Source organism: Lynx canadensis, chromosome D3 (assembly GCF_007474595.2).
Source record: "Lynx canadensis isolate LIC74 chromosome D3, mLynCan4.pri.v2, whole genome shotgun sequence".
Lineage (NCBI taxonomy): Eukaryota > Metazoa > Chordata > Mammalia > Carnivora > Felidae > Lynx > Lynx canadensis.
The window spans coordinates 70622160-70645237 of record NC_044314.2 but is presented as its reverse complement, the minus strand read 5'-3'; the positions used below and the strand labels follow the sequence as shown (position 1 = coordinate 70645237).

The window sequence follows — 23078 nt, the reverse complement described above, 5'->3', positions numbered from 1 at the left end:
GCCGCAGGGGTGAGGGAAGGAGGGATGAACCACAGCCTTCTCGTCCTTCTCGCCTGCAGCTCTTGTCCTAATGTTCTCTCAAAGGCGCCGGGCGTGACATGCGGGCCAAACTAGCGCCGAAGGGTCCGAAGCGGAGGGTGAGCGGGTCTTGGTATCAACCCGGAGTGATTCTCCGTGCAAAGCTAAGCTGTTCGGAATGGTTACGTCCGCTGGCTCTAGGGACCGTCTCTGAAGAGTCTGCCTTGGAGGGACACGGGGGCCGGCGGGAGGGCTGGGGGAAGGGACCCGGGCCTAGAACAACTGCTGACTAATCGGCGGACGGCGGGGGACGGGAGGGCGGGGGAAGAGGTGGCGAGCCCGCCCGGCCGGGGTCACGCGCCCGAGTGCAAGCAGAATGGGCTCGGGGCTCTCAGACCTCTCCGGGAAGCTAGAGTCCCGACTCCCAGCCGGGGCCCCACCTGGCATTCCGGGGGCGGGGGAGGGGGGGGAACGCGCTCTGCAGTGAGTACCCCGGACACGTGGCCTGGGCCGGAGGGGGGAGGGGGCCGAGGCGGGTGGGCTAGATGGGACGCCCCCCGAACGTAGCGCGCCAGATCCTAAGAGCCCCCCCCCCCCGTAACGGTCAACGTTGAGAGTGCCCTTTTAGTACCCCCCCCATCCAATACCCTTGTTTTTACAGAAGGGGAAACTGAGGCCCAAGGAATTTGTGTGCTTTTCCTAAGTCACAAAGCTGAGTCCGACCCACGCTCTGGGACTCCCACTTTATCGCTCGGAAGAATCTTCCCGGTTCTTGTCTTCTCATTGCGTCCTCCAGTCTTCCTAGTAAGGTAGGCAGGGTCTGATGGTGCACAGCCCCATTTTATCGATGAAGAGACTGAGGCCCAGAGGGTTCCAGTCCCAGTTCTGTTTGTCCGTGTGCAAGTCTTTCAGCCTTGTAAGGTGCCCTGGGTACAATGGTTGTGAAGGTGCAGAAGGAGGGAGGCTTGCAGTGGTTTTCTTGGCTCTGGGCAAGGCTGGCACCTGTCTGCCTTTCTGGACTCGGTCTAGTCTCCTCAAACGTGCTCAGGCCCAAGGAAGCGCAGGGCTCACCCAAATCTTTCAGCCGGGCCTGGAAGCAAGCCAGTGTCTCTCTTTCAGTGAACACGTATGGGAAACTTGGGGATGAGTAAGAGGAGGGCACTCCCACCTGCCCCCTGTCCAGACCATCTGCTCAGGAAAAAAGACAGGCCAAGCTGTACTCACTAGATAGGATAAGATCTATGACCCATGACATGGCGGGCCAGGGCAAGAGACAGGGACATTTGAACTGGGCTTCAAGGGGTGTATAGGAGTTTGCCTATTGGAGAGCTGAAGAGAGGGACATTGCAGGCAGAGGAACTTTCTACATTCTTCCTGCAGGAAACTGGCAGGTGGGTTTTGATGCTGAGGTTGCTCTTGGGAAAGGAGCAGATGAAGCAGTCTTCTTGTCTCTGGGCTTTTGCTTTCTGCCTCATGAGATCAGCTCACTGGGAGGCTCCAGGCCTGGCTGGGGGTGAGAAGGTTTCAGCAAGGCCTGTGCCTTGTGGGCTGGGAGTTGGCTTTTTTTGAGGGCCAGACTGAACCAGCCAGGCTGGAGCAGCTGCTTCCATGTTGAGGAGCCACCCCCCCTCCCGCCCCCCACCTCACTGGTGGCTAGTTATCTCTGCCTCCTCCCACAATTAGCTGGGATGGCTACAGTTTATTAAGCAGGAGCTGTGGGCTGGGCCCTGCCTTAGTCCATTTCTTTTTCTCACTGTATGAGGAAAGGATTTTCTTAATCCCCATTTTACAGATGAGGAAGGAGAGGCTCAGAGGATGGAAAACTTGTCCAGGGATGCACAGCAGGAAGGAGTGGAGGGGACACTGGAAGGAGGGCTAGGGCCAGAAGGGCTGTACTCATAGCTGAAGAAAGGGAATGTCTCTGTCTCTCTGCACTTAGGGTGTGGGACTCTTGCCCCTCCTCCAGCCCTTCTGCCTTAGCCCCTTCCGAATCTGCCTGCCGATTGGTTGGCCTCACCCTGTGTCAAGGGCAGCTGAGCCCCTCTAGAGCTCTAAGGCTGGGCACAGTGGAGGGGAGAAGGGAGAAAGGTGGCTGGTCTGCAACCCGAGGGAAGAGGGAGGCAGAGGAAAGCTGGAGATGACCCTTAGTTTGTCCTGGGGTGCTGCACCCCTTTTTTTGGGAGTCCAGAGCCCCAGATCAACTCACAGCCCTTTTGGTCTGGCTCCTCACCATCCTCACACAGGCAGAGGGGATGGCAGGGTGGCTAAGCACATGGTTAGGGTCCGAGCTCCTCTATGGTTGAGTTGCTGGACCTGCCTCTCCAGCTTCAGTTTCTACTTCTGTAAAATGGAGCCATTGGGAGGGTAGTTGAAAGGAAGTTGGGTAAAAATTGCAGTAATAACTATTGTTATTGTTTTCCTTTACTCCTAGCACACAGCCCCAAGACCACTCTTGACGCCTTCAGCCGTGCTATGCATGCCAGAGGTCCCCCTGGCCCACTGTCCCCGGCGCTGCCTCTTGCCTCCTCTGTCCTGATGCTGCTGCTGAGCTGCCTGTGGCTGGTGGGGGCTGGCCCCAGCCTTGCCCTGGCCCCAGAGCTGCTGCTGGACCCTTGGCAGGGTGAGAGCCAGCCCCATGGACCTTGGAAGAGGCAGGAGACTTAGGTAGGGCCTAAGACCAGTTCATAGGAGCGGCATGCATCATACACTGGTCAAGCAGAGAGAGGACCCAGTGCCCCCAGTGGCCTTGGACAGGAGCATGCCCAGCTCATCCACAGCCAAGAAGGGAGGGCGGAGCACCTAGGCAGAGGGGCCAGCAGAGCTGTGGAAGCCTGTGAGTAGGTATTCTTTTCAGATGGCTTCCTTTTTTGGTGGTTTTCTCTTAAAATAAGAACTAAGGCTTTCAGCTTAGTACAGGAATGTTCAGGAGGTCCTGGGAGTTTGAGGAGTGACCCCAGCTGAATGTTTCGCATCAGACGTTAAGTGACTCATCCATAGTTGGGTTGCTCTTGAGAAGACTGAGTGGTGTCTCCAGCGTGTTCGGTTAACACAGTAGGGGAGCAGCCGCAGCATTTAGAAGCCCTTGGTCCCTTTCACGAGTAATTACAGTGCTGGCAGTGGGCAGACTTTGGCTCCTGGGGAGAGGAGGCTGGCTTAGTGGGTATTCTGTAGAGGGTAACTACCACTCTGGGACAGCCTTGGGGGTTAGGGCCACTAACCTGGCACATAAGATCCTTTTCTCTCCCAGCACACCGTCTGCTGACCCACGTCCTGGGCCACACGGCCCTACCTGGCCTCCTCCTGAGCCTGCTGCTCCTGCCCACACTGGGCTGGTGGCAGGAGTGCCACCTGGGCACGCTGCGGTTCCTGCATGCCTCTGCCCTGCTCGCCCTGGCTGCTGGGCTAATGGGTGTGCTGCTGGCAGGCCTCGGGGTACCCAGCGCAGCTGGTGGCTGTGGCTACATGCCTGTCCACCTGGCCATGCTGGCGGGGCAGGGTTACCACCCTAGACAGCCCCAGGGGGTACTGCCACCGTGGCTGCTGCCGTGGCTGCTGCTTGCCTTGACACCAGTGCTCAGCTCCGAGCCACCCTTCCTGCAGCTATTGTGCGGCCTCCTTGCTGGCCTCGCCTGTATCCTTTGCCTGGGTCCAGGGCCCACGTGGACATGTGGGTTCTGTGGCTGGGCCCCCAGGCTGCCTGGGAGGGAAGCAGCACAAGAGGTCAGGTCCTTGTGGCACAAGGAGGTCAGGTCCTTGCAGGTCAGCTGTGCAAACACATTCCGGGAGCATCTGTGAGTCTTCTTCTGGCCAGACTGGGCGGGGGTGGAGCTGAGGGCTAATGGCCAGGTGGAGGCACCGACTATAATATAAAGGGGAGCCCTCCCCTACGGAGGCGGCATCTGAGCTGAGATGTGCAGGATGAAGGGTTCAGGGCAAGTGAAAAAGAGCAGGCCAGGCAGAGGGTGCAGGAAGAGCAAGGCCAGGGTGAGAGTGAGCCCCGGGGCTCAGCACTGAAAGGTGGAACACGTGTGGCTGGCGGTGCAGGTGCATTGAACACAGGCTTTTGCTCCAAAGATGCTCCGTGCCTATTGGGGAAACCGTGCCTTTGGAGAGAACAGTGGGCACAGGCTTACCCGCTGTGGCTTTTTAGGACTGGGGACACCAGTTGCCCAGGCCTGGCTGTATCCTGCAGTGGGGAGTACATTGCCCTGGCTGAGGGCAATGAGGGGGGTGTCACTGGGCACAAGGGTGGGCCTTGAGTCAGACCGGAGAGCTCTGGGAACAGAGCAGGCAGGGGATGCCGGAGACGAGGGGATAGAGCTTTTGTGGGGAGATACACCTGCCTCCCCCTCTTACTGGCTGAGTAGCTTCGGGCAGGTTCCTTTTCCTAGAGCTGCTGACTAGGATGACAACACACCCCTTGCTGGGCCATAGTGAGGAGATAGATGTGAGGGAATGCCTGTCACCACTTGGCCCAGGGCCTGGCATGCAATGTGGGCTCACCCCTGCTGGTTTTGGTTTTCCTTGACCGGCCGCCCTGCCCCGGGCAGACAGATGCAGCCGGGGCCTTCCGGTGGCTGGAGCTCTCTGAGCGGCGGCTGCAAGCACTGCAGGAGGGCATCTTGTGCAGGGCCCTGGCAGAGTGCTGGCCGGTCAGACTCCTTCCTACCCCAGGCAGCCTGGCCGAGCTGCCGGTCACCCATCCTGCCGGAGTCAGGTGAGAGTGATGCCAAAGACGGCGGCCCCGCCAGTGTAATCCGCGGCAGTGCTGGCAGTCAGGCCCTCTTCTGCTTCTGCTTCTCCAGGCCTCCCGCCCCCGGACCTCTTTACACAGCCTCCCCTAGCCTCTGGTCCCGCAGCGAAGGCTCAGCCCACCTCCCGCCAGGCCTAGGGCCTGTGCAGCTGACCTGGGAGGGCTCCTCTGAGGTGGGCCTGGCCTGGACCGGGCCCGTCTTCCCCCCAGGGACCCCGCTGTGGGCAGCCCTGGATGAGCAGATGCTGCAGGAGGGGATCCAGGCCTCACTCCTTGAGGGGCCAGCCCAGTGTCCTGAGAGCCCGCTACGGCTGCCTAAGTCCTCTGTCTCCTCTCTGCGGTAAGGCGGTTGGGTGGGGGTGGGGTCCCCTGGTGCAGGAGCTGGAGGTGGCCCTGACATTCCCTCCCTGTCCCCCCATCCCACAGGTTGCAGCAGCTGGAGCGCATGGGCTTCCCCACAGAGCAGGCAGTGGTGGCACTGGCAGCCACGGGCCGAGTGGAGGGTGCCGTGTCCCTGCTGGTTGAGGGGGAGGTGGGCACTGAGGCCTTAGTGACTCAGGGGAGGGGTGGACCCGCCCACCCTGAGGGCCCTGGTCCCCCCTAGCACATGCAGGCCCTTGGGTGACGAGGGGCTTGACCTGTGGTTGGGGAGTCGGAGCCCCAGCCCTGTCTGCTGAGAGTCACAGTGTGGTGCAGGAGAGGGCCCTCTGGCACCCCACCCTGGCACCGTTCAGAATAAAAACAGTGCACTTTTCAACCTAGACCTCCTCGGGAGCAGCAGTTGTGTCTGACTCTTCTGTGTTGGCAGCAAGGGGGATGAATGAATGAGCGGGGAGGGACTGACTGATTTCAGGCGAACAGCTCCTTGATGTGCAGAGACCAAGGCTGAACTGCAGCCTCTTCCTGGGGAGGCTACACCCTCCACCTCGGGGCATAGAAGACCCTCTGCTGAGGAGCAATCTTGTTTCCCAGCTGATTTCTACCCAGCCTCGGGTCTCAGCCTACAGGAGACCTTCCTTCAGGAAACCTTCCCCAATTCCCCAGGAATATCATCCCTTCGCTGCCCGCACCCTGACAGTGTCCCTGCTGGACAGGGGCCAGTTCAGTCAGTCTCCTGAGGCTCTGGATCTGGTGGCTGTGCCCTGCTGGGCTCCCTGCATAGGAAGCAATGTGGGGGTGCCATGAGGGAGAAGCTTCCTCAGCTTGGAAGAGGCAGCTCCTCCCTTTTGGCCCTCCTCAGTCCTTGACCCCTTCCCAGGAAGGGGAGGGGCAGACTGAGCCAGAGGGTGGAGGGTGGGGCCTGGGTGTGAGGCTGATGGGCTGTGGGGAGAGGTAAGGCCTGGGGCGCCTGGGAAGCTGGACTTTGAGGGGTGATGCAGGGAACTGTGTGTCCTGGAGCAGCCTACAGACTAGTCGCCTGAGGGGGCTGTACCCCACGCTGGGGCCAGAGTAAAGGGGCTGTAGAGACCAGCCCTGCCGTTGGCCACAGGCAAGGGGCCAGAAACAGACTGGACAGCCTGAAGGTCATGCCGTCCTTTTATGGGTGAGGAAACAGTCTTTGGGGGGGATGCTGCGGGTCGCCCAATCTGGAAGCTGCCCCAAGGTCTGGCAGTTTCTTGCTCCTTGGGCTTCTCAGAAGCTGCAGCCATTGCCTAACACCTGGCCAGGGAATGGGGATGGTGTGAGCCTCTGCTCTGCTCACCTACCCCTGTGTGCCCCCCTGCCCAACAGCACCTTGACTGCCCTCACAGTCCTGCTTTGCATGTGGGCAGGGAAGGCCAACAAGAAGAGAGAAGAGGCTCCTGGCCCTGCCCAGCTGCACCCCATCTAAGCACACACCGAGACCAGGCCAGTGGGACATCAGGTTGGGTGCCTTTATTGGCTGGAGACCTCTTCCTCCAGGGTGCCCCTCCCTCTCCATGCCTCCGCCCCCACCTGGGACACGGGAGGGGCTGGGGGCTCAGGAGGCAGGACCTATGCAATGTCCTGCCTATTGAGCTCAGGGTGGGGACCCAGCACCAGAAATCAAGGAGAGGAGGGCTGCCGTGGGCTCCCCGAGGTTTGGCTGGGGAGGAGGGAGAGGCAAGCCTGCCTTTCCCCACCAGCCCGTGTGTGCTAAGGGCCCAGAAGAACCCTAGCTCCAGCCACCCATCAGTGCCCACAGGCCTGGATGCCCGGGCAGCCCGTGAGAATACCGAAGCCTCCAACCTGCCACCCCTTCCCTGCAGGCTTGCACCATCCTATTTCACAGAGGGCAATGGAGGCCCAAGGCCCTGAGCAAGGTCTCACCTCTTGCCTGGGCTGCCCCTCCCTCTCAGGCCACAGTCCCTTCTCAGCTTCATAGTAGGCAGACTTGTACGGGGTGTCAGCACCAAGACTTGCCTATCCCAAAGGCCTAGGTGGCAGAAGGGACCCTGAGGACATTAATAAATATGCATGGGCGGTCCCTGGAGGCAGTTGGCCAAGTCCAGGCTAGGAAGGGAAGCCAGGCCAGGTCTGCCCCTAGGGCCGCCCCTGCTCTCAGCCTCTCTCGTTGCGGCTCCTGGGGGCCACGATCCGGTAGTTGGCCGCGTGTCCTCCCCTCTTGCCCCGCAGGAGGCTGGGGGTGCCTGTGCCGGCAGGGCCTGCCCCCGACCCCTCTGGTTCTGCCGGAGGGAAGGAGAGAATCAGGGTTAGTGAGGTCTGTATGAGGTGCCCATCTCCCTTCGGCCCTCTGGGGGCTGGGGTGCTGGGCACTCTGCCCTGGCATCTGGGAGGCAGAGCTGTGAGAAAGGGTAGTTTGCAAGCTGATTAGTGTCTCCCCTTACCCCCTGGAGTTAGCAGCTCCCAGCCCAATGAGAGCACTCAAGGGTCTCTGATTTTCTCTGTCAAGGGGGGATAAATGAACCTGCCATATTTCTGAAACGTTTAGCACGTAGTGAATGAATGATCCATACAAGTATAGTTCTTTTCCACACTTTGGAATATAGGTGAGTCATCCTCATTTTGTAGCTGGGTAAACTAAGGTCAGGGAACAGACTCAGGCCACCTGTGATGGGGAAGAGTTTAGGAAGGCCAGGCTCTGCCACTGACCTACTGTGCAGCTTTGGGCAAGTCTAACCTCTGTCAGAGGCTCAGTTGTCTCATCTCTAAAACCAGGGGGGATGGTTCCAGATACACTGAGGTCCTGACCAGCTTCAATAATATTGAAATCAGTTCTGATTTGACTGTGGTGAAATATGCCCCAACCTGGAAATAAGGTATCCCCCGAGAGTGAAACAATAATTGGCATTTTTGCCACCTGGAAAACTCATCCTTCAAAACCCAGAGGAAGGCCTATCTCCTCCAGGAAGCCTTCTGCCACTAACTTTAGTCCCTCTCTAAGTTAAACAGGTCAGGTAGGTCAGGTTGGGCTATTTTCCCAGGGGAAGAGGAACATCCACGGAGCAGAGCCCTAGGATGGGGGACTTGGCTGAGCCTCCAAAGTCCTGTTCAAAGGGATGGACACTTGGACTCTGGTGAGCACCAGTGTCCCATTGGGCCACTGCCAGGGGAATGGGCTATACCTTCATAATAATAACTGTCTAGCACCCTGACTCTGTGTGTCCCAGCCTCCCATGCACCTCTGGGCCGAAATTTGGGGCCTCTGGGACAGACCGATTTGTGTGTGCTCACAGTCAAGGGAGATTTGATGCCCTAAATCAGGGAGCATAGGAGGAGAGTAGCACAGAGCCCAGCCTCTAATATCAGCTAGGGCCAAGTCCTAAACCAAGTATAGAACCTCTGAGCCTCATCTGGAACATGGGGATAATACTGTGTCTCACCCTTGTGGTAAGTGTTTAAGGTACCCAGGAGTGGTTTTCATAATAAATGTTGGATTATTATGGTCACTAAATGTGTTTTTGACCCAGGTCTCCTGCAGGCCTGGTTACTGTTTGAGTTGCTCATGAGATGCTATTTTGACACAATCAAGTTCAGGGTCCTTGGTTTCCCCTGGCCCCACTCAATGCCTGGCAGAACAGAGGTGTCAGTGAACTTTTGTTGATGGAGCGAAAAGAGCCAGAGCTTTAAAGGACAGACCTACGGTGGACCCCTGGCCTTACCACTACTATCGCTATGACCCTGCGGAAATCATGTGAGCTCTCTGAACCTCTGTTTCTTCATCTGTGAAATGGGCGTGGCATTGCCCACTTGGCAAGCTTGTATTAGGGACTGGATATAAATCCCCCAGCCTGGGGGGCTGGATGTGTGACAGCTGTTACTATCTCATTATTATTGATCATAGCCTAAACATGAGCCCTATCTGGGTCTTTAGTTAGCACCTGCTGTGTACGATGGATGAGGGGAAAGTTGCTTCTTCAATGCTCCCCTCCTCCCTCACCCCCTCTTCAGGCCCATCACCCAAGCTTGCTTATGGGGTCACTCCCCCAGGCTTGTGGCCACAGAGAGTGGGCGTGGGCTTTCTAAGGTGACCAGAACTCCCTCCCTGGGCTGCTGGATACAGTAGACTAAAGTGCGGGTATGGCTCCAAGGCTAGTGTGTCCCTTCTGGTTCCTGTCCCTATCCTCCTGAGAGAGGAGGTGCAGAGACACCTGAAAAAGGTGCTGAGAGCCTGGGATTTGGTCCTTGGTCCCAAATCTGTGAGAGGGGAGGAGGTCTGGGAGATGGTCACTGATGTTTCTAAAAGTTAGAGAAGCCATGTGGCAAGGTGAGAGGAGCTTGGGAAGCAGACCACACGCTCCTTGCAGCCTCCAGGTCTTTGTCCATGCAGGACTCTGTCAAGGCTGCCCTTTCTACCTTCTCGTAGGGATTTTCCATTACTCAGTGCAAGTGTCCCCATGCCAGGAAGGCTTCTCCAACCCATAGCCAGAAGTGACTGCCACTCACTCACATCCTTTGGTGCCCCTGTACCCCTTGGCCCTCATCTCTGTAGACACTGAGGATCCCCCATCACTTGATGGGCGCAGAGCGTCCGCCCAGACCTGGCACTCAGTAGATGTGCCCTACAGTTTTGCTGAATGAAGGAGGCTTGGCTGTATCCTTAGCCCTCCTTCCTGCTTGGGGCCTCTGTTTCCTCATCTATAAAACAGATGCGAACTTGGACATGATTCTGAGGCCCATGTGCACTGATGTACTAGGACCAGGCTGTGATATGGGGTGGCTGGAGGTGGGAGAAGGATGGCTTATGGGGGCCTCTTAGTGGTTAGGTGAAGACCAGAGCTCAGCCCCGAGGGTGGCCAATCCCTGCCTCTCTTGAGGGCCACCCACAAGCTCCGTTTCATGGGGAGGGCCCTCCTTAGCCCCACCATGACAAGCCAGGCGCAGGGAGGGGTGCTGCCCACTTGGTGTCCAACCTCCTTCCTTGCCTTCTACCTCCCTTCAAGAGCCTTCTCAAACTGGGCCCTGCCAGATTCTCTAGCTTCACCTATTGCTCTTTAGCAACCTCACAGAACCGGCCTCTTGGCTTTTGCTCATGCTGTTCCTGTGCCCATTTACTTGCCCCAATCCTTGCCCTTCAGGTCTCCACTTAGATGACACTTCCTCCAGGAAGCCCTCCCTGAGATGCCCTTCCCCACTCCCCAGCCTGGGTCAGGGGCACTTCTGTGCTGTCACAGTACTCACTCCACCGTGGTATTCCTTGCCCTGGGTCTAGCAGCCCGTACCAGGGCAACCCCCGTGTCCTTGCACCCTGTACTCCATGAGAGGAGGACTATGTCTGTCTAATCTGGGAGCCTGTGCCAGCAGGGTGTCAGGCACCATCTGCTGGCTGGCTGGAAGGACTAAAGGAGGAGTGTCTGCTGGCCTGGATCCAGCAGTGGGAGGTAACTTGTATGTCCCTAGGCCCTTCCTGGAAGGGACTGCCCCTACCTGCCCGCCCTGCCGTTACCTGGCCAGATGATGGCTTCCAGCAGGGTGACTCGTCTGGCCAGGAGCTCCAGCTGAGCCTGCTGCTGCAGGAAGCTCTGTAAGCTAGGAGCCTGATGGGAGATCAAGAAAAGCAGACGGTGCAAGTCGGGCCTCCAAGGGCTGGGCCGGGGAGCTGAGGGTGGGGTGTAGGGGCCAGGCCCCTGCCAGCTTCGAAGCAGGAGCCTGGGTGTGAGTCTCTATCGAGACCTCGGTCTCCCCTTCTAACTGGGGACAGGGCTTGCCTGGCTCCTCAAGTGACCAGATGGGTGGAGAAGTTGGTGGGTGAGAGCCTGGGGTGACGGTCTGGCTCCCTCCAGCCCCCAAAAGGACCTGCAGGACACATTAGGAGGACCAGAGGAGGAACTATAAGGGAGATACTTGGGGCCAGGAAGGCCTGCCCTGTGAGAGCCTCTGGGGGCTCCTGGGGGAGGGGAGATCAGAACTGGTGGGTGGTATATTACCTGGAGTACCCCGGGGACTGAGCCTGGCTTCGTCACCCGCAGTCCCCGCACTTCTGGAGTCTAGTTCCATGACCTATTGTCCTGTGGGCTTGGGGACTGGCTCTCTTACCCATGACTTCTCTAGAGCTGAATGAAGCCTGGTTGGAGTCTGGATTTCTTACCCATAACCCTCCTGTGGGCCTGGGCTCTGACTTTATTACCCATGATCCCCTGCTCTTCTGCCATCTGGCTCTGTTACCCACAATCCCTTTCTGGTCTGGAGTTTGGCTCCACTGCCCCTAATTTCTTCGAAACTCAAAATCTGTCATCTCTGCTTCCCCTGCAGGCCTGGAAACCGCATTACTCACAATGCCCGGAGGCCCAGTCTGACCACAGAGGTGGGGGCCCAGGTTTCTAGGGCTCCCTTTCACCTGTGGAGGAGGAACCAGCCATTGAGGGAATGGGTGGCCTTGTTCTCTCACGTCCTCACCTGCCTGGGGCAGGCACCTTCTCCAGCCTCATGACTGGGTCCAGGCAGCTCCACCCCTGGAGGGCCTGGGAAAGGCTGGTGGGTGGGGGCTGGGCTGTCTGTCCGTCTGTCTGTCTCTACTCACCATAGAGCCCAATCATTGTTTCCAAGATTAAAACCCTCTCAGCTAAAATCTTCAAAGCCTCGCGTAGTTGGTGCAACCCCTCCCCCTGCGGAGGAAAGAGACAGATGCAGCCGTGAAGGGGGCAAGGGAGGAGGTCCTGCAAAGCTCGTTGGTGGCCCATGCCCCACCCTGGACATGCACCTGCGGCCCCGCACCACCTGCCACAACCCAGGGTCCGCGGACAGCCAGGATAAGGCCGGGGGAGGATGGGGCAGGGAGGGGCAAGACAGGTGGAAGCGGCCCCCTCTGTAAGTCCTGATGGGTCCCAGCTGGCTACTCTCTGCCCACACCCCTGCACATCTGCTGCACTGGGGGCAGGGCAGTGCCAGGCCACAGGGGCCGCACTGCCGTCCCAGAACCTGCCTCGGGGCCTGCCCTGGAGGTTGTCATGGGGCACCCCCAAATCTCTGTTGCCTGACACCTGCATGATTCCTGCCACATCCCTGGGCCACCTGTACTCTTGTTTACTTAATATTCTTTAAACTGACTCACTTTTTGCCTACATTAACATACTACATTAACCTCACTCTAATGAATTCCATCAATTCCACTCAGGCTCCCACTGATCTTCTTTCCATTAACATCAAAATGAATATAGGCAAGTAAAATTAGAAAATGTTTGAGTGGCATCACTTTTGGGAACTTGTGCTTAATGTGTTGGAGAAGCTAAGGCTCAGGCCCAGGTGTCCACTCCTCAGCCCTTCTCACTTTGGGCTCAATCCCTCCCCAGGCTCTGACTGTTCCAAGTCCGCATTCTGCATGTCCTGGAATCAGGCCCCCAGCCCCACCCTCCCTTCGAAGTAGCATCCCTAGGTCTGGAGCCCCCAGGCCCAGGGATGTGGCAGCGGGCCCCCAAAGCCCCTGCCCCAGGCCTCCCCACCCCAAGATATTGTCGGCTGCTACCCAGGGCTCAGGCCAGCCCTCACGTTCACTTCCAGTTTGTCTGTCTGTCCTTTCCTTCCCCAGCATGAGGTCCACGATCTGGCTGAAACTCCACACTCCCTCACTCCTTCCTCTTTCCTAATCCAGACTAAAGCTATTTCCGGAATGTCGATATCTTAATTCCAAAGGAGCACCCCAGGACAGCAAATAGAACTATTCCAGCCCTCACATATCTGGGAGTCTCTCTCAGTGTCCTTTACTTGGTTCAGATTAAGTGAAGGGATGGGGTAGCATATGCATATTGCCACCATTGAAATCCAACATCTAACAACCGAGAGACCTCCTAACGTGTCTGTGAGCCTGCTGTGGCCTTGCTGGGGCTGTCTGTTATAACCCAGCTGTCCTGTCCACATCACAAGGATTTGGATACTCTCAGGCCACTGACTGGACATTGCAGCCTAACGGTCAGAGTCACCGTGGGCCGCACACCAAAGTAATCCCTTTCAAGTATTACAAGAGCAGGATCTAAAAATGGATGACCTTCAAAAATTACGTTAAGCCACTCCCAGCATGGACAGTGGGACAAGCTGACCTCACGAACCTCCTGATAAGATGTAATAAAGGGTACTGCAGCCCCCACCAATGCTCCTGCCAAGAGCATTTAACTGCATCTCGTCGCAAGGAAACAATCAGGCAAATCTAGATAGATGGTGGGACACTCACAAAAAGACAAAGTCAAGAGAAAGAAGAAAAGGACAGGGACCGTTCTAGATGAAAAGACACTAGAGTTGTAACAACCAAATGCAATGCATGAATCTTGATGAGCTTAGATTAAAAAAAAAAAAAAGCAAAAAAAAAAAAAGGCATTTTGGGGACAACTGGTAAAATTTGTATGTAGGTTAAATGATACATCACTTTAGAGCATCATTTCACTGAATCAATTTCAGCTTTCTTAGGTGTGATGGTGGTATTGGAGTGTTTTGGGAGAATGTCCACACTCTTTTGAGATACACACTGATGTGTTAGGGAAAATACAGATGAGGTTTGCAATTTACTTTCAAATAGATTTTTTAAAGTCTGTAAATATAAGTAAAGAGAGAAAGAGCAAACGTGGCAAAATACTAATAGTTGGTCTGGCTAGTGGAAGGCAGGAGGATATTCATTCTGGATTTTCCTGAACATTTGAAAATCTTCTAAATGAAAATTGGAGGAAAACACTAAAGCAACATTCCTGCTATTTGGATCCCTTCCAAGATGAGAGGCCTGTTGTTTGTACTGATAACACCCCAGTCGCCTCCAAACCCAGACTGAGCGTCCAGGGTCTGCCAGACACCCCGTACTCAGCTTTACGACAGATACCTCCCATTTTCCATGGGCAGAACCCCGGGCGGGGGGCTTCTTCTTCTTGTTCTTTTCTGTGAAAGCTGCCTTAACTTTTTGCTCCCCTTCACAGCCAAACCAGCACCAAGTCTCTGTTAGTCCACTGACATCCATCCATCCATCCTCACTGCCCTCCTTCCAGTTCCAGCTCCCAGGGTCTCTTGCCAGAATGGCCAAAACAGACTCCTGCCTGCCGTCTCTCTTTCTGCTTCTCCCATCCATTCTCCGCAGGGCAGTCAGAGGAACGGTTTACAAACAGAAATCTGACTGTGTCTCTTTCCTGCTGTTCAATACTTCAGTGACTCCCCACTGTCCACAGAATGAAGTTCAAATTCCTCAACATGGCCTAAGTCCTGCAAGGCTATTTGACCTCCGTCTCACCCCTTGACTGTCACACTGTACCATGCAAAGTATTTGCAGCTCCTTGGCTACCCCAGGCTCACTCCAGCCCCAAGGCCTTTGTTCATGATGTTCCCACTCCTCTACCTGAATACCCTTTGCTTGATTAATGCACCTTTCGGGCCTCAGCTCCCATCTCCTCCTTCAGGAGGCTAAATCCTCCCCCATCACAGCTGAGCTCCCTCTATCCTGTTGCTGCTGGTTACTGGTCTGTATCCCCCCCCCCCCCCTTCCCAAATCACATCTATGTCCACAGAACCCAGCCTGGGGCCTGGCACCCACCAAGGAAGGGCTGGTTTCCCAGGTCCTGGAAGCTGAAAATCCTGGGTTTCATTTCCAGCTCTGCCAACAATTTGCTCTGTGGAGTTAGGCCTCAGTTTTTCTTGTCTGAATAAGGGGTATGAGCTTTGGCTAGATGGGATGGCTCAGCCTACTCTGGGGCAGTGCCTGCACTTTATGCTCATGACCACTGGGTGTCACTGCCGAGCCGCAATCGGACTGTTGGCTCAGGTCTACCTGGGGGTGGTAGGTGGAGAGTGGCCCCTTAGGGCCCTTCCCCACACTGGGCCTCATCCCCACCTACCCCCCACAGAGCTGGTCCCCAAGTCCCCAAAGCCTCATGCTGACCCCAGCCCAGCAGGTCCCCCTCAGGCAGGCAGCAAGCAGGGGCAGAAGTACAGGTGGGAGTCAGGGAGGAAGGAGGATGGGCAGGGGCCCTGCTACCTTTTGGGCAGCCCCTCCTACAGGTGGTCCTGAGTTCAAGGCCTGGTTTGGGATAGTTCAGGCATCCATTCTCCTCCCAGAATCTCCGTGTATGGATAAAGCTGCATAACCTAATTCAGCTTCACTTCACCTCTCCTACCTCTCCTGGGCTGAGTAGAAAACATGTTCCTAGAGTGGAGGTGGCCAGTGACAGGCCCAGGGGAGGCAGAGGGCTGGGCTTATATGGGTCTACCTGACCCCCGGCCTGGCTCATGCACCTATTGGTAGTATGCTTAAGAGACTCTAGAGCCACTGGGGGACGAAGGGGGGTATGGGGAGTGGAGTGACAAGCAAGGGGCTGGGGGAGGTTCGCCGGAGAGGTAGCAGGGCCCCAGAAGTCATGGGAAGACATGGGGAAGGGCTCGTGCGGGGTGAGGGGCTCCCACGGCTGTATCCATCACTGACCCCACAATCAGGAGCAGAGAGGGCAAGGCAGGCGCTGGGTGCATCCCATGTCTTCGTTAACTAGTGCCTGCTGGAAAGCAGGGCACCCCAGCCAGACTGCATCCAGACGGGGTTGGGGGAAAGGGAGGCACGATACCAGTCTCCTAAAGAGCTTCCCAGTTTTCTCTCCTGTAGGGGTGTCTGCCTCCACCCTGTCCATTTTCCAAATGTCTATGTCACAATGGTTTCCAGGTTCTTGCATTGTGGACTTTTGGTCCTCTCCCCATGTATCTTGGGTGGGTCAATTTCTAGGCCTGGGAATTCATTCACTGCAACCATCACCAATGATTGTAAAGGTCTCTAGGACCCCACCTGTGGTTTCCAAGTCTCCTTTCTCATACATGCTATGTCTCCTGTGTATGTGACAGTTTCTAGTCCTTCCTTCTCAATCTTCCTGGGCTTCCTTTGTGCAGAGTGATTTTTAGATCACCCCATCTCATTTTCCATGTTTTTCCCATGCATGATAGTCCTGTCATTGCACTCCCCCTGTCCTTGCACTCCCCCTGAGTCTCCTATGTATGTGATGGTGTCTAGGACCTCGTGTTAATTACAGGTCTTTTGAGAATAGTGAAGTCTAGGTCCCCTGACCTCATTTACCATGTACCATGTATACATAATGGCTTCTAGGCCTCCCTTCCTGTGCTCCATGGATTTCCTATGTATACGGTGGTATCTAGGTCCCCTGTCCCTTTTACCATAGGGCCTTCACCATTCCTATGCCTCCCTTCCTATGCTTCACAGATTTCTCAAGGCTGCCGTCCCATTCTTTTGTGTGGATATTGTCTTCACACCTCCCTTTCTTCTGCAGACAAAGGAGCAGAAGCCAAAGCCCTTGCTGGGAAGGGACTATGAGGCAGAGGATGCAGTCTGGACTGGGTCAGCCCAAACCACCCAGGCGGAACAGGCAGGGTCACCCTGGCTTGGAAAGGCCACAGAGGGAAGGCGGAGACAGGGACAAAGACAGAGACAGAGAGCATGGGGTCTGCTGATAAGGCTGGCCCTGTCCGGTTGGGAAGGACAGGACTGGGAGGGGGCTAGAGCTGAGATCTGTCAAGCCTCCTTCCTAGGAGACCAGGTTACAGTGGGGATTTGGATGAGGTGTCCCCACTGCTAATGATCTCCTGAGAGCCCAGGGCAGGAAGGGCAGTGGGAGGTCAGTGCTCGGCTGGAGCTTACCCAGTGGCTCTTCTCACCAGGGTCTCCTTTGGGGCCAGGTTCTCCCTGCAAGGAGAGATAGAGGTAGAAGCAATGAGAGAGGGAAGGAGGGAGGGAGAGTGGGAAAAGGAAGGAGGGGAGGAGAGGGGGAAAGAGGGAAGGAGAGACTGGAAGAAGCTAGAAGGCTGAGAGAGACAGAGAGTGGCTTGTATGGGACTAACACTAGATTAAATGCAAAAAAAAACCCCAAAAAACAATGACTTGAAGACAATAGAACGTGGGAAAGAGCAGCCAGAAACTGGAGGCTATTTGACTTTTGAAAGAAGGGAACTACACTGGCTAAAAAATAAATACTTGTGGCGTTTCTTCTGAGGGCACACTGCAGCCCCCTCAGCCTGGCAAATAGCTCAAGCAGAAAGCTTTATCATCTTACTCGGCCGAAGAATCACAGGCTGGAGTTGAGATGGCCACAGGAGAGTGAAATTGAAAGGAAATACTGGAAAGCAGGGAGCTACAGTAGGGGAGTAAAATCTATATAAATACCCCCCTCTAATGCTCAGATGGTCCGTGAACTACCCATCCTAAAGTCACAAGCTGAGTCCAACCCACACGCTGGACCAAATATCAACACTCTTCAGAGTAAGATAATAGATCCCAGATTCTCTTTACTCTGTTATCTATATTGTCCAGTATGCAATAATAATTACTAGATACGTGAAGAAACAGGAAAATGTGACCCAATATCAAGAGAAAAATAAGTCAGTAGAAACAGATCCATAGCTAACCCAGATTTTGGGTTTAGTAGACACAAAGTTTAAAATATCTGTGATATTGGGGCACCTGGGTGGCTCAGCTCAGGTCATGATCTCGTGGTTCACGAGTTTGAGCCCCGCGTCGGGCTCTGTGCTGACAGCTTAGAGCCCGGAGCCTGCTTCAGATTCTGTGTCTGCCTCTTTCTCTGCTCCTCCCTTGCTTGTGCTCAGTCTCTCTCTCTCTCTCTCAAAAATAAATAAAAGCATTAAAAATTTTTTAAATATCTGTGATATTTGTCATCAGGGAAATCCAGGGACATCTGGGTGGCTCAGTCGGGTAAGCGTCTGACTCTTGATCTTGGCTCAGGTCATGATCTCATGGTTCATGGGATGGAGCCCCACATCAGGCTCTGTGCTGACAAGCATGGAACTTGCTTGGGATTTTCTCTTTCTCTCTCCCTCTCTCTCTCTCTTTCTCTCTCTCCGCCCCTCCCACCACTTGCACTCTCTCTCTCAAAATAAATAAATGAACATTAAAAAAAATTTTAAAAATGGGGCACCTGGGTGGCTTAGTCGGTTGAGCATCTGACTTCAGCTCTGGTCATAATTTTGTGGTTTGTGGGTTTGAGCCCCCCCCATTGGGCTCTGTGCTGACAATTCAGAGCCTGAAGCCTGTGTCACATTCTGGGTCTCTCTTCCTGTCCCACCCCTGCTTGTGCTCTTTCTCTCTCAAAAATAAATAAACATTAAAAGAAAACAGGCATCTTCTCAAAAAAATAAATAAAAAATAAAATATCTGTGATATTTATCATCAGGGAAATCCAAATAAAAACTACAATGATATCCACCTCATGCCTATCAGAATGGCTAAAATCAGCAACACAAGAAACAACAGGTGTTGGTGAGGATGCAGAGAAAGGGGAACCTCCTCACACTATTGGTGGGAATGCAAACTGGGGCAGCCACTGTGGAAAACAGTATGGAGGTTCCCCAGAAATTTAAAAATAGAACTACCCTATGATCCAGCAATTGCACTACTGAGTATTTACCCAAAGAATACAAAAATGCTAATTCAAAGGGATATATATACTCTGATATTTACAGCAGCATTATCTACAATAGCCAAATTATGGAAATAGCCCGAGTGTCCACTGATTGATGAATGGATAAAGAAGATGTGGTATATGCATACAATGGAATATTATTCAGCCATAAAAAAGAATGAAATCTTGCCATTTGCAATGACATGAATGGAGCTAGGGACTATAATGCTAAGTCAGAGAAAGACAAATGTCTTATGATTTCACTCATATGTAGAATTTAGGAAACAAAACAAATGAGCAAAAGGGAAAAAAAGAGAGAGAGAGAGGTGGAGGGGGCAAAGCAAGAAACAGACTCAATTATAGGGACGAGACTGATGGTTGCCAGAGGGGAGTGGGGGGATGGGTGAAATAGGTGATGGGGATTAAGGAGGGCACTTGTCTGGATGAGCACCAGGTGTTGTTTGTAAGTGTTGAATCACTATATTGTACACCTGAAACTAATATTACACTGGATGCTAATTAACTGGAATTTAAATACAAACTTAAAGTATCTGCGATAAACATGTTAAAGAATGTAGTGGAACTGATATAATGGTGGTGAGACGGGGAATTTCAGGAGATCTGTGAATACTGTGAAAAAGCATCAGATGGAAATCCTGGAGATGAAAAGGATAATACCTGAAAGAAAAAATTCAGTAGCTGAGATTAACGGAAGATTGGCCATAACAGAAGAAAGAATTAGTTAACCTGAAGACAGGTCAAGACAATAACTCAAACTGAAGCACAAAGAGAAAAAAGATTTTTAGAAAAGTTAACAGAGACTCAATGACTCATGAGAGAGTATTAAGTATGATTAGGATCACAAAAGGAGAGAAGAGAGTACAGGAACAGAAAAAATGTGGAGAAATATTAACCAATTTTTCCCTAAATTTGACTTAAAAAAAAAAAAACAATGAAACAAAAGATTTTTTGTGTCTGGTATGGCACATGAGGAATTCAGAAGTCACCATTTTTTCCTAATAACAAACAAAACACTGAACAAAATGAAAAATCAACAACTCTTCTTAGAACCATCAAAGATGTGAGGTCACAGGACAAAGCACTGCCCCCCAAATTGCAGAGAGAGAGAGAGAGAGAGAGAGAGAGAAGAAGGGAGGTGGATTATAATTTACTGAACATAAGCCTCCTTGGGAACCAGCACCAGGGTAGGAAAACCCAAATGTATTGACAAATTGCCAAAGGCTCAGTGTGGACAACTCTGAGAGTTAACCATTCCAGGGGGACCCAGATTTTGGAGAATATTCACATCTTTGCTAGTTTTACTCAACAGCTCTGTCAGGTCCTTATAGTGAATGCTGTAGAAAAATCTCCTCTTGCTTTCAGCAGCAGGAAGGGGGAAAGGTACCATCTTGAAACACACCAGAGCATTCTGCTCTCAGCAAGGCCTGCCCTCAGGAGAAACTATTTTATCAGAGTTTAACCTGCTGGCGTCTTATCAGAGCCTACCGATCTGGAGGGGGAGGGAAATGCCCAACTATAGCTAGCTTTAGCCTTCCACATGGGGGAAGAGAAATATCCCAGCTCTAGCCACCTTGTCCCACCTGAGGGGAAACAAAACAAACAAAACAAAATTAAGAAGCACTGGTGAAGTTAACAATGTAGGGAGATAGGCTTACCCAAAGACTGAGACCTAACCATGAGACTACAGAATGCTTCCTCACATTACTCTTTACTGGAGTACATTACCACTACATTACTCTTTACTGGAGTAAAGAGGCCTTTCACCCAGTACCTCATGTTTACCTTCTAACCAAAAATTACAAGGCATAGTAAAAGGCAAAAAACACAGTTTTAAAAGAGTGAGTAAATATTAGAACTAGAGTCAGATATAGCATGGATGTTGGAATTATCAGACCAGGAATTAGCAAATAAAACACTATGATTAATATTCTAAATTAAATTTCCATTAATTTTAATGTAAAAAATTGACAACACGGATAATGTGAGCAGAGAGATGAAAATTCTAAAAATCAAAAAGAAATGCTAGATTTCAGTCGAAGGTCCTCTTCATAAAGTCTGTTAGCTAAGGGTAATCACATTTTTCCCAGGCCTCTTAAGAAATACTTAAATCCACAGGACACCTGTGTGGCTCAGTCATTTGAGTGTTTGACTCTTGATTTCGGCTCAGGTCATGATCCCAGAGTTGTGGGATCGAGCCCTGTGTCAGGCTCCGCACTGAATTTGGAGACTGCTTAAGATCCTCTCCCCCCCCCCACCCCTCCCCCTCTCTTTCTCTCTTCCTTTGCCCCTCCCTGGCTTGCACACACACACATGCACATGCTTTGTCTCTCTCCAAGAAAAAAAAAAAAAGATTGTCTTCCTCTCTTCTTCTGCCCCTCTTCCCTGCTCATGCATACTCTCTCTCTAAAAGAAAAAGAAAAGAAAAGAAAAAAAGAAATATTTCAGGCCTAACAAAGGCCTTTCTTTCTAGTATCAGGAGCCATGCTCCAGAAATACAAATTCAACAGAATTTCATCCCAGACTGTCCCCTCCCTAAAGTTCTACCTACAGCAAGAAAAATAACAAAACACTACCTGTAGTCATAAAGTCCTTCAGTTTCCTGGCCAAGATTTCACATTTCCTTTATTTATTTATTTTTTAGGTTTATTTATTTATTTTGAGAGAGGGAGAGAGAGCACGTGGTAGGGGAGGAGAGAGAGAGAGCGAGAGCGAGAGCGAGAGAGAGAGAGAGAGAGAGAGAGAATCCCAAGCAGGCTCTGCACTGTCAACACGGAGCCTGATACAGGGCTCAAACTCATGAACTGTGAGATCATGATTTGAACTGAAACCAAGACTTGGATGCTTAACTGACTGAGCCACCCAGGCACCCTTCACATTCCCTTTAAAGATACCTTTCATGGGTGCCTGGGACGCTCAGTCGGTTGAGTATCTGACTTTGGCTCAGGTCATGATCTCGTGGTTCATGGGTTTCCCTGTGTTGGGCTCTGTGCTGACAGCTCAGATCCTGGAGTCTGCTTTGAATTCTGTGCCTCCCTCTCTCTCTCTGCCCTTCCTTTGCTCATGTTCTGTGTCTCTCTCTCTCTCAAAAATAAATGTCAAGGGGCGCCTGGGTGGCGCAGTCGGTTAAGCGTCCGACTTCAACCAGGTCACGATCTCGCGGTCCGGGAGTTCGAGCCCCGCGTCAGGCTCTGGGCTGATGGCTCAGAGCCTGGAGCCTGTTTCCGATTCTGTGTCTCCCTCTCTCTCTGCCCCTCCCCCATTCATGCTCTGTCTCTCTCTGTCCCAAAAATAAATAAACGTTGAAAAAAAAATTAAAAAAAAAAATAAATGTCAAAAATTAAAAAAAAGTTTTTAAATAATAATTAAAAATATAAAAATAAAGATACCTTTCAAGGAGAAAGACTCAAAAGGGGCACATGGGGGGCTTCAAAGGTACTGATAAGGTTCTATTTCTTGAGCTTGGTGTTGGGCACATGAATATATGACTTAATATTAATATTTAGATTTTTCAGGTTAAAAACTTGCATATATGTTTAAGAAAATACTAGAGATTGAAAACTTGTAACAGAAATGAAGAATGCCTTTGATGGGCTCAGTAGTGGACTGGACATGGTGGAGGAAAGAATCTCTAAACTTGAAATTATGACAATTAGAAGCTTCCCAAATTGGGGGCGCCTGGGTGGCGCAGTCGGTTAAGCGTCCGACTTCAGCCAGGTCACGATCTCGCGGTCCGGGAGTTCGAGCCCCGCGTCAGGCTCTGGGCTGATGGCTCAGAGCCTGGAGCCTGTTTCCGATTCTGTGTCTCCCTCTCTCTCTGCCCCTCCCCCGTTCATGCTCTGTCTCTCTCTGTCCCAAAAATAAATAAACGTTGAAAAAAAAAATTAAAAAAAAAAAAAAAGAAGCTTCCCAAACTGAAAAGCAATAAGAAAAGAGACTGAAAAAAAGAATAGAATATCCAAGAATGATAGGATGATCACAAAAAAAGTATAATACACATGTAATGAGAAGATGGGAAGGGAAAGAAAAAGAAAGGAACAGAAACAGTATTTAAAGCAATAATGACTGAGAATTTTCTCAAAGGCACAGATCAGGAAGTTCAGAGAACACGAAGCAGGATAAATGTCCGCCCCCCCCACCCCAAAATACTACACCCTGGGCATATCATCTTTAAACTTCAGAAAATCAAAGATAAAAAAGTATCTTGAAAGGGGTGCTTTGGTTGGCTCAGTCCGTACAGCATGCGACTCTTAATCTTGGGGGTTGTGAGTTTGAGCACCACAATGATTGTAGAGATTATTTTTTTAAAAAGTTTAAGAAAGTGTATTTTTATACCTAATAAATGTTTATTTATTTATTTTGAGAGAGAGAGAGAGTAAGAGCAGGGGAGGAGCAGAGAGAGCAAGGGAAAGATAGGGAATCCCAGGCAGGTCCCATGCTCAGTGCAGAGCCTGATGTGGGGCACGATCTCACAACCATGAGATCATGACCTA

General features: G+C 52.5%; 2 protein-coding genes across 3 annotated transcripts in view; one reads left to right on the top strand and one right to left on the bottom strand.

The window, feature by feature from the left end:
- The first annotated feature begins 28 nt into the window (after positions 1 to 28).
- RHBDD3 (rhomboid domain containing 3) lies at positions 29 to 5534 on the top strand. Of its 2 annotated transcripts, none has more exons than XM_030292310.2 (7): positions 29 to 137; positions 680 to 827; positions 2450 to 2638; positions 3266 to 3649; positions 4573 to 4735; positions 4824 to 5111; positions 5198 to 5534. In XM_030292310.2, exons 3-7 carry the CDS (start codon positions 2491 to 2493, stop codon positions 5373 to 5375), a joined length of 1161 nt encoding a protein of 386 aa, XP_030148170.1. In that variant the 5' UTR covers positions 29 to 137; positions 680 to 827; positions 2450 to 2490; the 3' UTR covers positions 5376 to 5534. The 2 variants fall into 2 exon arrangements, with proteins under 2 accessions (XP_030148170.1, XP_030148169.1); XM_030292309.2 differs by having other exon boundaries at positions 43 to 501.
- A 1692-nt stretch (positions 5535 to 7226) lies between these two features.
- EMID1 (EMI domain containing 1) overlaps positions 7227 to 23078 on the bottom strand; it is a 47815-nt gene continuing 31963 nt past the window's right edge. Inside the window, exons 14-16 of the mRNA XM_032595343.1 lie at positions 16794 to 16838; positions 11712 to 11796; positions 7227 to 7416 (exon numbers count right to left, since the gene is read on the bottom strand). Of these exons, the coding sequence (XP_032451234.1) occupies positions 7292 to 7416; positions 11712 to 11796; positions 16794 to 16838 (255 nt within the window). The 3' untranslated portion in view covers positions 7227 to 7291. The remainder of the gene's footprint in view (positions 7417 to 11711; positions 11797 to 16793; positions 16839 to 23078) is intronic.